General features: G+C 43.0%; 1 protein-coding gene across 1 annotated transcript in view; it reads left to right on the forward strand.

Annotated features, from left to right (window-relative positions):
* Positions 1 to 14,994, forward strand: part of ATP8A1 (ATPase phospholipid transporting 8A1) — a 780,070-nt gene that overhangs the window by 94,893 nt on the left and 670,183 nt on the right. Inside the window, exon 2 of the mRNA XM_086963885.1 lies at positions 13,554 to 13,668. Coding sequence (XP_086820011.1) covers positions 13,554 to 13,668 — 115 coding nt within the window. The remainder of the gene's footprint in view (positions 1 to 13,553; positions 13,669 to 14,994) is intronic.

Below are 14,994 nucleotides of genomic sequence, written 5' to 3' on the forward strand. Positions count from 1 at the left end.
ATTCCAAACCTCAGTCTGGTCAGCGCAAACTTGTCAGATGGCTTAGTCACCCATACCAAATAATTGGGAAAACCTCCAACGGTAATATAACTGTTGTAAAACATAACAGTAGATAGAGATCCATGGGCTAAGGCCCGCTTCCTTTCAGTATAAGCCATGAATTTAATTTTCAGCTCTGTTTTGGGTATCTGGGATACTGCACTGGGATCGATCAAGACATTTAAATTAAATATCTCAGAAAAACAGACAACACCATATTTTAACCAGGGTATATTTAGATGTTTGTCCAGTGAGATACAATCCTCAATAATTGATCTGTTAAAACTTTTTTCCTCCTGAAGCCAAATAGACCGCCAGATCATAAGTGGCCTCAGGGATAACAGGTCTGTTAGAAGATTGATATCCACTTCCCGGTGGATTAACTCAGTAGGGGCGGAGGTTGGTAAAGACAGGAGCTTTTAAAAAAAATAATTTTCCTCCTGCTGCAAATGATGGTCTCTTCCGTGACCCCACACACCTACCCTGTAGAGTGCAATTGAAATGCATCTTGCTTGGTAAATCTTAAGCATATCCCTGGTGCGTCTATCCCCCACCTTAGCAGCAAATCTGAAGATACCGTGGGCACTTTTAGCCATTTTAAAACGGATATTACTAAATTCATTGGACCATTTTCTATCTTTGGAGAAGGTTATACCAAGGTAGCAACATTTTTCTACTTGTTGCACCTTTTCCTGATCAATAAAAAAGGCATTTAAAAAATTGCTTCTAGCCCTACACGTCATAGTGTGTGTTTTTCCCTTGTTAATGATCAGTTTTCTGTCTTTGATAAAGACAGAAAATCTATTGAGTAGACGCTGTAATCCCAAAGGGGTTCTGGAGAGCAAAACAGCGTCGTCAGCATATAGTAACACTGGGACAGGTACGCCTTTGATCTGGGGGGCATCCGCTTTGACATTTTTTAAAACTGCATTGATACCATTAATAAATAAGATAAAAAGTAGGGGGGCCAGTACACATCCCTGTCTAATCCCTCTTTTGACTTTAAATTTTGGGGTACATTCACCCTTAGCGCTGTCACGCACAGATATTTGTAGTTTCCCGTACAGCCTTGCAAGAAAAAAGATAATACCTTCTGGTGCTCCTAACTGTAACCGGGTTGGCCACAAAATAGAGTGGTCAACCATGTCAAAAACACTACTTAAGTCTGAAAAGCAAAGGTACAGAGATCCTTGTTTTGCTTCAGTGTATTTCCCGATCAGTAAATCAAGGTTAATACACTGGTCGAGTGTTCCGCGACCCTTTCTAAATCCATACTGGCTGTCGGCAAAAATACCCTCTTGCTCGAACCATTCCTCTAGCCTAACCAGCATGACTCTACTCATGATCTTGACTGAGGAGTCAGGAAGGGAAATGGGGTGGTAATTTTTCACATCAGATCGACTGCATTTTTTGTGTATTGGAATGATAATAGATTCCCCCCATGATTTGGGTGTCTCTGTACATATTGCGGCGTAAAAAACGATAGCCAAAAGAGGGCTCCACATCTCAGGGGCTGCTTTATAAACATCAACGGGCACCCCGTCGGGGCCCTGGGCTTTCCCCCACTTACTAGCACATGTGGCAAGTTAAACCTCTCTAACCGAGATTTCCAAAGGTAAAACAGCCCACCTACTAGAGTTAAAATCTGCACTGTTATTTGAATCAAAAATGTTTGAAAAATGTGCAACCCAGCCATCACTCGAGACATTCGAGGTTAATTCTGGCATATTATCTTCTTTCAAAAAGGGAGAATTAACAGTAGCCCAAAACAGAGTACTGTTAGATAATTCAGCAGCTTGATTAAGAGAATCCCAGGCCAACTCCTGTAACTCCCTCTTCCTCCTTTTTAGGGCACGCTTAAATTCTGATCTTAGATTACTTATATAATGTATCCCTCGGCCTTTTGGCGAGTGCATGTTTTAATTCAGTTAATAAACTAGTGCATAATTGGTCAAACCAGCCTGGGCCGTTTCTAGTCTGGGCGCTTTTTGACCTAGTGAACCTGGCATTAATTGATTTATTAATATTATTAAAAGAAGATAAAACCTGCTTGTGGTCAGGACCATTATCAAGGATAGAGGTGATATCTAACAAACAGTCCCCGACAATGGAGCTGATTAGTTCGTTGGCTTTGTCCCCTGCCCATCTTAGACTTACTCCATTAGGTCTGTGCGGTTCCACATTAGTAACTGTAGTACCTATTTTAACAAAACTTTCATCCCAAAATATTGTTTCCAGGATGATACAATTATGGTCACTTGTTGACGTTTCTTCAATCCTTGGAACAGCACAACTAGAATTAATGTTAGAAGAGATAATAAGATGATCAATAACCGAGCTAGTATGCCGATTCTTAAAGGTAGGAATAGTTTCACCTTTTTAATCTTTGCCAAAACCCAGAATTTCCAGGTCATAGCAGCCCATAAATGAGTGTAGAGCCTCACCATAGCTTTTATGGCCGAAATGCAAATCGTCAAATCCGGCATTATTTGTGAACCCACAGACTTTTTGAGTAGAAAACTCACATAATGGAGTATTGAAATCACCAACCCAAATAAAATCAAAAGAAACATTTACTTCTAAAATTAACTTTTCAATGGCACTTGCCAGATCATATACTACTGTAACCCTTGAGCTATCAAAAATGTTATTGTAGTAGTTTATCAGTAGAATTTTAAGTCCTTTGTCCTCAAGTAACCAAAGGATCTGCATGTGTGCTCCCACAATTATATACCATTTAAGTACAATCGGGCGATTAATAGAAACAAGTACCAATATACCACCTTTAGCTCTCCCTGGTCCAGTGCCCTGGGCCGGCAGATTGTAACAAACAAACCCCTCAAAATTAACATCTTCCCGGCACCAAGTTTCTTGGAGACATAGTATGTCGTAGGTATTAATAAAGTCCAACCATCCTAGGACGTTACCCTTGGATTTCAATCCTGCAATATTCCAACTAGCAATTGTTATCCCTTTGCCCCTTATCCCAATGCTATCTGGTATCATAATCACATTACTACTGTCTTCCTCCCTTGGATTTCCACTAGGTAGAGCCCCAAAGTCATTGGTCAGGTCCAAGTTTACCACCTGAATTGGCTCTTGGACCATAGGGTTATAACTGGTCTCACTCACCACTATATCTGGGATCTCACACTGGAGGGACTCAAGAGCCTGGGGAAGTCAATCATTAGTATCCAAGCTATTTAGGGCATGGAATCGATTTTGCAATGGGATATCCAAACCGGGCCGGTATGGGAATGCCTAGTTTTATTACTATCGTTAGGGATGGCTTTACTAAGATGGCTATAGAAGTAACCAAGTGGACAGACACAGATACTGTTATCAGTAAACGGTAAGGATGCTGCTCTTAACAAAACAGTAGCAGCATGTTAGGGGTGTTTAAAGTTGATAATACCACAGTCACCCCTGCTATTCTTTGGGGAGTTGCCAATCCAGTTGACCCTTCTAGTTGTTAAAATTTGGTCGGAATATGCAACTGGAAACCCACATTGCCTGTGCAGCCAAGAAACTGTTTTATTTTTTATAGAGTCATGTGTTTCTTGTTGGGGCTGGGTCGTACATGTTTCGACAGACGGAGCATTAGTTAAAACGACCACATAGGGGGCACAATCAGGGGGAAGATTGATAAAACGCCTTCTCTTCACTTCTGTCCACCCTTCTTTACTCTCAACCACTGGGGTGGCCTTATTTTCCTGACGAATTCTAGAGGGGCTAACTAGTAGGGCTGTCTCAATAACACTATGCATCCCCTCAACTGGGGTATTTACCTCTTTACACACTCTTGTGCCCTTCTCAATGATTTTAGGCTTTCCAGCCAGGGCAATGTGAGAATCCAAAAGGCCTCCTAATCTAGTTACTTCAGCAGAAATCAGATCTAATTTGGCCACTAAAGGTTTAATGATGCTTTCTAACTTAGCATCAATAAGGCTAACCAGTAGATCTAATTGCTCAGTGTTCAGTTTAGCAGTAACTTCCTTTTCCATGGCAACCTCCTCGCCTACTATACTTTTGGGGGAGTTCCCACTCTTTTTTATTCCGATTACCCCCGCGTCTAGTAGGTACTTTCCTACAGGCTCTAACTACTCTACGTGCCGGGGAAACCTGTACTGGTGTGTCAGGAAAGTCAGGGGGATCATCCAGCACGGCCTGGCAGGATGCAGCTAGCACTGGTACCTCATTATTAATAACATCCACATTATCCACTTCACAGCTATCATCCATTGTGGATACACCTAGAGAGGTAGACAAAATCGGGGAACTGGCACGGCCTAGTGATAATCGCCGATCGTTGTTGATTTTCTTAACTACTTCAACTAAATAGTTATCCAGTGTGGCAGGCACTGGTTTTTTTTCCCACTGTTTTCTGTTTAGACGTTATTAAAGCCGTCAACAGGGTCCACAAAACTTATATTAAAATCCGAAAGCTATCATGAATAATGCAATAAAATAGTATAACACAAATATAGCAAATCTGTGTCTCACTGTTCGAAGAAAACTGGCCCTAAAAGCGACGGCCAGGGTTTGTGGCTCAGCCCAGCCTGGTCCTGCCCCGGACTGCCACAGACTGTTCCGCCCTTGTCCCGGGCTTCTCCCGGCGCGTCCCGCGCACGATCCCGCGACGCGGGGGCTCTTGCCAAACTTTATGCGCCTCCGGGCGCTGGGCAGGGCGTGTGCAGCTTCCTGGCGCAAGGGGAGCTGGGAAATGGAGTCCCCCCCCTCACAGCGGCCGTGCCGTGGTCAGAAAAGGCAACGGCGGCAGGGGGAGACTAGCGGCAAGGTCGCGTTCCCGGTATCCTGCTGGGACACACAAAGAGCTTCCACAGCCCCCGCCGATAACAGGTATTTCCAAAAGATAGCCCCGCTCCACCAGGGCTCTCGCCAAACTTTATGCGCCTCTGGGCGCTGGGCAGGGCGTATGCAGCTTCCTGGCGCAAGGGGAGCTGGGAAATGGAGTCCCCCCTCACAGCGGCTGTGCCGTGGTCAGAAAAGGCAACGGCGGCAGGGGGAGACTAGAGGCAAGGCCGCGTTCCCGGTATCCTGCTGGGACACACAAAGAGCTTCCACAGCCCCCGCCGACAACAGGTGTTTCCAAAAGAGAGCCCCGCTCCACCGGGGCTCTCGCCAAACTTTTTTTGGCTGAGCACTTATCGCAACCCAAACTGAACCTAGTTCAGCCGATTCTGTGATCCTACTGTGTCACAGTCGAACAGTCCCACTAATTGAAACTGGTCGTCCCGTATCTCTATCTGTTCCTTGCCTTCCTTGGTTGTAATCGTACCTGGTTGCCAAAGGAGTAGTTTGATCAGGAAACAAAGTGTCTTAATTCAGAGGAGCAACACTCTTCTGAGTTTGTAAGATGTCTTTCAGATCGTTTCTGCCTTCTGGATGGAGAACAGTCGCCGGGATCCTATTACGATGTGCAACATTAATCCAGTTGCGTCTGTTGATGACACCGACGACAATTCGGGTTGCCAGCAGAACTTGCTCGGCTTTCTTCCAACGAGGTTCTAAATTCTTAGAACGTTATAAATTCTTTATTAAAACGAATTCTCCTGGTTGGAGACCATGAGCCGGACCCTCTGATTTATCTGGTATAGCTTCATGCACCTGCTGGTAAATCAGAGACAATTTTTCAGTCAAGGTTTTCAGGTAATCACTCAAAACAGGATACAGTATTTCTTTTATCAGATTTGGCCTTGGAGGTCCCCATACATTCAGTGGCCTGCCAAAAACTATTTCGTAGGGAGAAAGTCCAATCCTACTATGTGGGATGGAACGAACAGATAACAATACTAGAAGCAGAGCGTCTGACCAATTAATGCCCGTTGTTGCTTGTTTCTTTGCCAGTTTAAACTTTTATGTGGCATTGACCTCTCTACTAGACCTGCTGCCTGGGGATAGTTAGCAGCATGTAACTTTTGTCTTACCCCTCAACCCTTTATTAGGTACTCTATTATTTGGCCTGTAAAATGGGGCCATTTTCACTTCATAGCACTCTACAAATTCCAAAACGGGGGAAGAACTCTTTTGCCAGAATTTTAGCTGTTGTCATGTCTGTGTTGTCTTTGGTTGGATACGCCTCCATCCATTTACTAAAGGAACAAACCACTACTAATACAAACTTCAAATTATTACAGCACTCTATCTGAATATAATCCATTTGAAGTGCTTTAAAGGGGATCTGGGGTGTAGAAAATCCACCAGTAGGGGTTGATACTTCCTTCCCAGGATTATGCTGTAGACCTATCATGCAATGTTTAACCAAATGCTCAGCTGTTTTCCGAATGTGCTGATGATCCGAAACAGTTCTAATTGGGAAATGGTGTTTCTGGCACTAATGTGAGCAGGTCCATGAGCCATGGTTACAAAGGGCAGTAAATAGGCATAGGGCAACTTCCATTTCAGCATATCTTTGGACCTCCAACAGCCCTTATCATCTAACTCTCCTTCCTTTTTCCATTCTGCCTTTTCTTGTTCAGTAGCTAACTGCTGTATTTCCTTGATCTCCGTGTACATATTTTCCCATCTTTCAGCTTGGGATCGTAGTACATACATCCTACTCGTGTGCGTACTTGCTGTATTTCTTGCAGCTTCATCCACAAAGGCATCTCCTTGACCCACTTTGTCTGTAATTTTCTTATGGGCACTACATTTGATAATAACTACACTTCTTGCCAATGTCAAGGCAATGAGAAAACTATTGACCAATTCACTGTGCTGTATTTTAGAACCATGGGAGGTTAGGAATCCCCGTTCCTGCCAAAGCTTGCCAAAATTGTGTGCCACACCAAATGCATACTGACCATCCATGTAAACATTTACTGATAACCCTTCACTACGTTCACAGGCCCTCAAAAGTGCAATGAGCTCAGCAGCTTGGGCAGATTTTTTCAGAATACGGGCTGTTTCTACCACTGTTTGTAATGTGGTTGTGGCATAGGATGCAGAGGTGGCGCCATCAAGTAATCTCAAGCAAGAACCAGCCACCAATAATTCTCCCTCAGGATCTAACAAAGGTGTATCTTTAAGATCTATTCTTCTTTTGGTTTGTTCTTCTGTCAAGAAAATTCAATCATGCAAATCATGAGATTGTTCTGCTGGTAAAGGTACCAATGTGGCTGAGTTTAGTGTCAAACATCTTTTGAGTGTGATATGGGGTGCCAAGAGAGTAAGTTCGTATCCTGTGAGTCTAGCGCTAGTTAAGTGTTGTGTCTTGGTCTGATTAAGGAGTGCACCTACGGAATGTGTTACCATAACATTGTTACTGAACACTATCCCTTCAGATTGTCGTATAGAAATGGCTGTGGCGTCAAACTCTCTAAGGCAGCTCGGAAGTCCTCTGGCCACTGGATCCAATACAGCTGTGAAAAATAAGCACATGGACAATGTTTACTGCCATGTAGCTGTGTCAAAACCGATAATGCATATTCTTCCTTCTCGTGTACATATAATATAAAAGGCTTGGTGTAGTCTGGAGCAGAACAAAGGGATGTGCGTAGCTGCTGATATGCATTTTGACATTCAGATGACCATGTTAGAGGAAAGGGAGGGTATTTAGTAACGAGGGACAAAAAAGGTTTGATGATAAGTGAAAAGTTGAGGATCCACTGTCTACAATAGGAAGTAATACCGATAAGTGCCCTGATTTCTTTTTGAGTACTTGGAATAGGAATATTCAGGATAGTTTGAATCCTGTCCTTAGTGAGAGTGCGGCCTTCTTTAGACAAGAGGTGACCCAAAAAGTGACCTCAGTCTGACAATATTGCAACTTATTGTTAGAGAACTTATGTCCCTTAACAGCAAGATGATGTAATAGGGAGAGAGTGGCCTCTTTACAATTCTCAGCTGTGTCTGATGCTAGCAAAATGTAATCGACATATTGCACAAGTGTAACTCCAGGTGGCAAAAGAAGTTCATCCAACTGTCGTTTAAGTGCCTAACTGGAAATGCTAGGACTTTCGGTGTAGCCTTGTGGAGCCATAAAAAATCTAAATAAACGGCCCGTAACAAAAATCCAAACAAATATCTACTATCCTTATGTATAGGAATAGAGAAAAAAGCATTGTTAGGGTTGATAACCGAAAATACAGTGCTTGTAGGTGGGATTAATGTCAACAGGGTCGTAATATCATAGACGACAGGATATTGAGGAACCACTATTTCGTTTATTTCTCTTAAGTCAATCACAAATCGGTAAACCTTGTCTGGTGTTCCATCACCCCTTTTAAGGACAGGAAGAATAGGGGAAGAATTAGAGGAAACCTCCTCAATGACTCCTTTACGTATCATGTCGTCAAAGATAGATATTAGCGCATCCTCACCTTCTTTCAATATTTTATATTGCAGGACCTGTGGTAAGGCAGTATGTGTACTGGGGAAATGTCCATTCTTCCTGCATATGTGTTAGTAGTAGCCCAAACACATGGGTAAACAGAATCAAGATCTTTACATAAATAAAAATTATATTGTTTAGGGAATGTCTTTTTCCCAAAAGGACACATACTCTAGATGGGGAACAATGTATAGTAGTATGAAAATATTTCAAAAGGTCAAGTCCCATCAAATTATCAAGAGCGTGTGGGGGAATTAAAAAAGGGGGCTAAAGTGATGAAATTCTCAACCTGCAAAGGTAGTCTTTGGGACACAGGGCTAGGAGTTTGTGTTCCATCAAACCCTATTGATGTGATTACTTGGCCAGACAAGGGTGTCCCATGGACCATTTTCTAAGATATTGCACTGCGTGTCTCCCCTGTATCCACAAACAATTTCTGATCCTGCCCAAGTATGGTGGCTGTTATATAGGGTTCCTGACTGGTCTACAGGTATCTCAACTGGTCCTCCTTGTCCTAGGCAAAGTGTATTCCGAATCTTCCGTAGAATATTGATTACTTTGTTGATCAAAATAATTTTCTGACCTATTTTTCTCTGGAGCTTGAGCTTGTTGTAGCTTCTGTCGGGAGCTGAAATCCACCGGCCACCGTTCACTTGTCCCCTTCCTCTCCCACCAGCAGCTAAAACAGGGCATTCAGAACGCCGATGTCCCTTTTTTTTACAATAAGCACATTGATCCAGCCCTAATAGAGTCTGTCTATGCGGTGGCCCTACTGGAGGTGCTTGTCTAAAATTCTGATCCTAGTTTTGACCATGACCTCGACCTTGGGGTCCATAGGCCTGGACCATCTTTACCTTAGTTTTCAATTGTTTTAGTTTTCCTTCTTTCCGTTTTTGCTCAGTTGTCACCTGATTCTGATAATACTGAGCCATATCTAATATAGCTTTAGGGGTTACCAAAGCCCAGGTACTCTCAGAACTTTTTAAACGAACAGATACCTCAGGAAGTACGTTTCCCACAAATCGATCTACAAATAAATGCGCACCCGTGAGTGTAGATGCATCTTGCCCACTAATGTCATGGAACACTTCTTCAAAGCGAGTAAAGAAATCAGGGACGTCCTCTCCCTGTTTTGTTTACAAGCAGTAAGAAGTGCCCAATGTATTGTCCTTGCCGGATCTATTGTTTTTATATAGGTAAGTATGTTACCCGCGAGATCCAGTACGAGCTGACTAGGTTTCTGACCAGGCTTCCTATGCCTGTAGTCTGCTAATATAGCAGTCCAATCTCCTCCTAAGTCAACAGCATGGTCCTGTTTCCGAGTAAGTTGCCACATATCCGGTGGTAGGATCATACCAAAAAACATATCCATATCAGCTAAGGTCATGACGCAGGAATCAATAGCTACCTGTACATCATCAGAAAATCCTCTAGAGTTTTTCCGTATGTCTGGTAAGGAGGCTTTTAAATTGAGTACATCCGTTCTTTTCCAGGGCGTATATATCCAACTGTACATAAAGTGGGCTCTAGCATTTGGACTATTAGGGTCATCATTATCTGCATTCCCTCTCGCAGGAATAAACTGCGGCGCGGCTTCCCTCATTGGTCTTATCCGCAGGGAGGAAAAAAGTTCATTACGATATCTAAGTCTTGTTGTAATGGTGGTGTTAACTCTACTTATAGGGAAAGGTCCTATCTGACACTGTCGATTAATGGCCCTAAGAACATCGGGACCATTCTGTCCTGTAGTCATCTCCCATTGGACTATGAGTTGATGGGAAAGCTTATTCACGAGACAAAGAAGCTCACCCTCAGAAAAATCCTTCAATTTAATTTTATCAGCCTTATTGCGTCCTGACGTGACTGGGGTTACAGTAGAACAAAGAATTCGGGGGGTCGAGACAGGTACAGTAGGTACGGAATCATCATCCATTTCGGGCTCAGTAGTCTGGGATGGAGAAGGTAAAGGATGTACCTGTACTGGTTGAAAAATAGGGAGTTGAACAACCGCAGGTAAAAGAGGTGGGAGCCGGATGTACAGGGGGGATGACATTTGGTGGTCCAGGGAGAAGAGGTGTTAAAGGTACATATGGGGTGGGGGTCGTTCGATCAATAATCCATCAATATCTGAATACACATCTTATTGGTGAATCTGAGCTGCTACTGTCGGTCTGACTATATATTCCTTAGATAATAGCAATCTATGCTCCCGATCTAAACATTCCTTTTTCTTCTGAACGTCTTTATCCTTCAATTCCCTATACTTTTGATACTATGTCTTCCTTTCCTGTTTCCTTTGTACCTTCTCTGCCTTGAGCTGCCGCTCTTTCACTTCTTTCCTCCACATATGCAAACTGTCAAACATAGCTGGCCTAATTTTCTTTATGAACAATCGTTTTTCTAAATACTCGAGTTTATGAGGGTCCATTGTTCCCTCTAATGGCCATTGCAACTGGGGATCCCCATTGTATATTTGTTCCACAATGCATTATACATTGTGGGAGAAATACCATATTTGATGTACATCTCAAAATTCTGCGTGCCTTCTGCTGGCGCCGGCTGACTTGCTTCCAAATGTTCTGCTTATCGCAGCAGAAGCAACAAAACTTCCAAAGTGTACTCATTACAGGCATGTAATGTAAGATATAAAAAACTTACAGAGAGAAATACAAAACATTCTCACTTTACCTGTAAGAAAAAAAATTAATCAATACAAATAGCAAGTTCCAAAAAAGGTTTTGAACAAATTCCAAATAATTTCCAAATAGATTCCAAACAAATGCCAAACAAGTTCCAGACAAATTCCAAATAACCAAAAGAACCGGTTCAATACAAATCTACCTTATTCGTAGTCTTCAACTCCCACCTGCCGATCCTCCCTGATCCAAAAGAATGACCGTCCGAAGGCCCCAGTCGAGGTTAGCAGCCGCCGGGAAGATCAGAGTCGGAGAGCTGAAAAATCACCTTGGACACGAGAACTAGTCTCTTTAGGTGGTGCGCTCCTCAGTGAAGTTCGTCTTCCTGATGTGATCTCCTTTCCCGATCCAACTGCAAACCTTTGATGGGGTCCCATTTTGGCCGCCAATTTGTGGAAGCGGATTATTTAAAACCCACTGGTTCAGGGTCACCCTTCGTCCACGGGTTCTTTAACAAGTAAGGAGGAATCATCACTAGAGTGAAGTACAAACCAAAGATCATTTATTAACATTCATAAATGGGGCCTCATCCAGTAAGCACCATAGAGATACTCAAGGAGGAAGCACCCTGAATGATGGTTACATGGGTTTTTATAGCAAAAGATCACAAACAAGTGACGCCTAGAGGAAAATAGAGCTTTGGGAAAAACACACAAATGAGGTAACAGTAAGAATTGAAAGCCTTGGAGCCTTGTGCAATCGTCTCATCCTAAGGCTGCACAACAAGCGCTTAGATACCTCTGGGTGATATAGCGCTTTACAAGCCAATAATAACATAACATAACATAACAAGATATGCTATCTGGGTGAACTTTGCTTGAGTCTTTACTATCTGAAAAATCTCGAGCAGACGCCAGCTGTTCTTTTGCGCTGACTCCGCATGTATACATAGCCTACAATACCCTAATCTAGATTCTTTACCAATGTTTATGCCAGTGCAGTGTCAAGGATAGAGCCGGGGCTGAAAGTAGGGCAGCGGTGAAAATGAATGATGCATAAAAAACAAGAGAATCAGATTTTAAATTTCAACAAGTATCAAAGGAGAACAGCTAAACGCAAACATTTAAAATCTTGACAGTTTTACTTGTCTAAAATAATTCCTGGTGAACCCTGCTCTTAGGAATGCTCTTAGGATCTGTATTGTATGTCTGGTAATATTATTAAGGAACTTGCTGTAATGTTAGATTGGGAATCATTTTAGTGGGTAGTCTAAAAAGGGGTACAACATAGATGAAGTCATTCTTAGTCTCTTTCTATACCTTTTCCTCTCTATACCTTCTCTTACACAATATTTTACTTGCTTTTGCTTCCTACCTTCTTATATCTCTTTCCTGGACCTTGTTTTCTTGTCTGAAAACTTGCTGCACTTTGACAGTGAAAACGCCAGTCACAGCCTGTCATTAAAGGTGTAGAGTCCCACCCACCTCCCATATTCAAGCATGGTGAGTATCTGTCAGGCTGAGCATAGGTCATCCTGACAGACACACACCTTTGCTCCGGTCAGGCAGCCATATACTTTAAATGCAAAGATGGCCTGCAGACTGAGCCAATCTTTGCCAGATTAATATTTCACAGCCCTGGGGGCGTGACCTCATCAGCCTGGTAAAGTATTGTCTGAGCCTCCCTCTCATTATGGGGGGAGCGTCACTAATTGACTTTGACCTGGGCACTTCAGTTTTAAACTCTGGGGATTCCTTCTCACAGAATGGGGTGGGGTCAGCAACTCTCAATGACCCCCATCCCACTCAGTGGCGAGTTAGGGAAGGTCCGCATCTTATTGGCTGACCTTGTCATGGGTCAGGCAAGGAGAGGAGGACCTTCCCTAACTCGGAGGTGGCATCTTCTGTCATTCTCTTCCTTCCTCAAAGCCTCCAGGCACCACTGAGTCCGTTCTGCTTCTTCACCCAGTAAGTGTTTGTTGTATGCGGGGTCCATGCATGTGTGTGTTTGTATGCATGAATGTATGTGTTTTTTCACATGCTTGCTATGAAATGGTGTTTGCATGTGCTTGTGAATGGTGGGTGTAAGTGCCTGTGTTTGTGAATGTCATGCGTTTGTGAGTGGATGAGTGTTAGTGAAAATGTATCTGGAAGGGTGGGTGTGAGTATGGGTGCGGTGGTAAGTTGATAGGTTGCGCATGTGTACCCACCCCACTGCTCAACCACATCATTGGCCTACACTGAAGTCAATCAGTAATAAAACATGTTTGAGGTTGTTCTTAAGTATGTATACAGCAAAAGAGAAATCAGTTGACAATATTATTCTATATGGGATAGTGGAGACAGCTGAATATGACCATAGGTTAGTGCTGTTTACATATCCCCTGGTACACATTTCTAGAAATGTGAAGGGTATTTCCCTCAAATAACTTGAGATTCCTCATAATAAATTAGAATGTGGTGTTGCTGCAGTTCCTTTTTTGGCTTACTGTGGTTCATAGCTGTAACAAAATTTTTCTTTTTTAGGGTATGAAAAAACAGACGACGTTTCTGAGAAAACCTCATTAGCTGATCAAGAGGAAGTGAGAAATATATTCATCAATCAACCACAGCTAACAAAATTCTGCAATAACCACGTCAGGTACTGCATTTTTGTTTGCTCTTTAGGTTTCATTTAACCCACTAGCGTCAATCATGGCAATGTTTTGCATATGCTATGCAGAAGGCTCTAGGTGTTTAATATGTGTCAATTATAAAGATGTATCGCTCGAAAGCAATTTTTTAATAGTATGGCCCAACAGTTGGTTCTGTAGGAAAGTACAATATCACTTTTACAAACCTCTTTGTTTCCTGTTTAACTTGAAACGGCCACATGAGTGGCAAAACCCATCAGGTTAGTAACTGAGGAATAAATCATTGACACCAAAGATTTTTGAAGTAGAGACCACACTGGTGCAAGTCCAAATTTCAGCGCAGGCCGCAGCACATAGTTAAGAGCCTGGTGTTTGTAGTAGCTCTGTGACAGCCGCAGTCTGTTGGTCTGGTGCTAAGGGGCTGGGCACCAGGTAGCGGCACGCCAGTGCTTGGTAATCATTTTTATTAGGGTTGAACAAGAAATCCTATAGTCCAGTCTAATACAGCGTCCTGGCTGGCTGTAATGTGTGCACCTCACTCTCCGGATTTCTGGTGCTTAGCAATAGTTTTAAGATCTTCTTAGAATTTCTTGTTCCTCAAATGGGTGTCATTTCTGGTATTTCCATGTTTCCCTTGTCTTCATTGCTTGATTTGTTTGCTAGAAAGTGTCAATCATAGTCGTTGAAATGTCACTTATAATTACTCTCAAATGATGAAAATGTCACACATAGCAATGTGAAACTTTGGCAGCTACGCTTATTTCTTCTAATCTGCAATAGAGCAAGATTAAGGGAACATAAAATGTCCTGCATCGGTCTGTTCCTACTTGTCTGTTTTTTCAAATGCAACCGCACAGAAATGATTCAGGAAGGGGGTAAACTTGCTCCAGCACACCCAGATTTGTTATCGTTGGAAAGTCCCATAACTAAGTTTCTTAGTGGAGGAAGTCCTGTCTCAGAACCGCAGAACCACACACAGCAAGGGATATAAAAATAGATACAGGACCTGAGAAATGTCTTTGAAAAGATTAACTCGGTCCGCCCTGAGAGTGGTTTTCAATCAATCAATCAGGGCTTTTTAAAGCACGCTATTCACTCATGAGGGTGTCTAGGCGCTGGAGGGGAGGGGGGTGCAGCTCCGGATCAGTCGAAGAGCCAGGTCTTGAGGCTCTTTTTGAAGGTGTGGGGGGAAGGGAGTGTCTGATGTTGATTGGGAGCTTGTTCCAGGCCTTAGCCGCGACGTGGGAGGAGGCTCTTCCTCTTGCACTGGTTCTGCGGATGTGTGGTGTTTCTGCTATGTCCAGGTCGGCTGAGCTGAGGTTTCTTTTGGGTAA

The sequence above is a fragment of the Lissotriton vulgaris genome, chromosome 3_1, assembly GCF_964263255.1.
Source record: "Lissotriton vulgaris chromosome 3_1, aLisVul1.2, whole genome shotgun sequence".
Lineage (NCBI taxonomy): Eukaryota > Metazoa > Chordata > Amphibia > Caudata > Salamandridae > Lissotriton > Lissotriton vulgaris.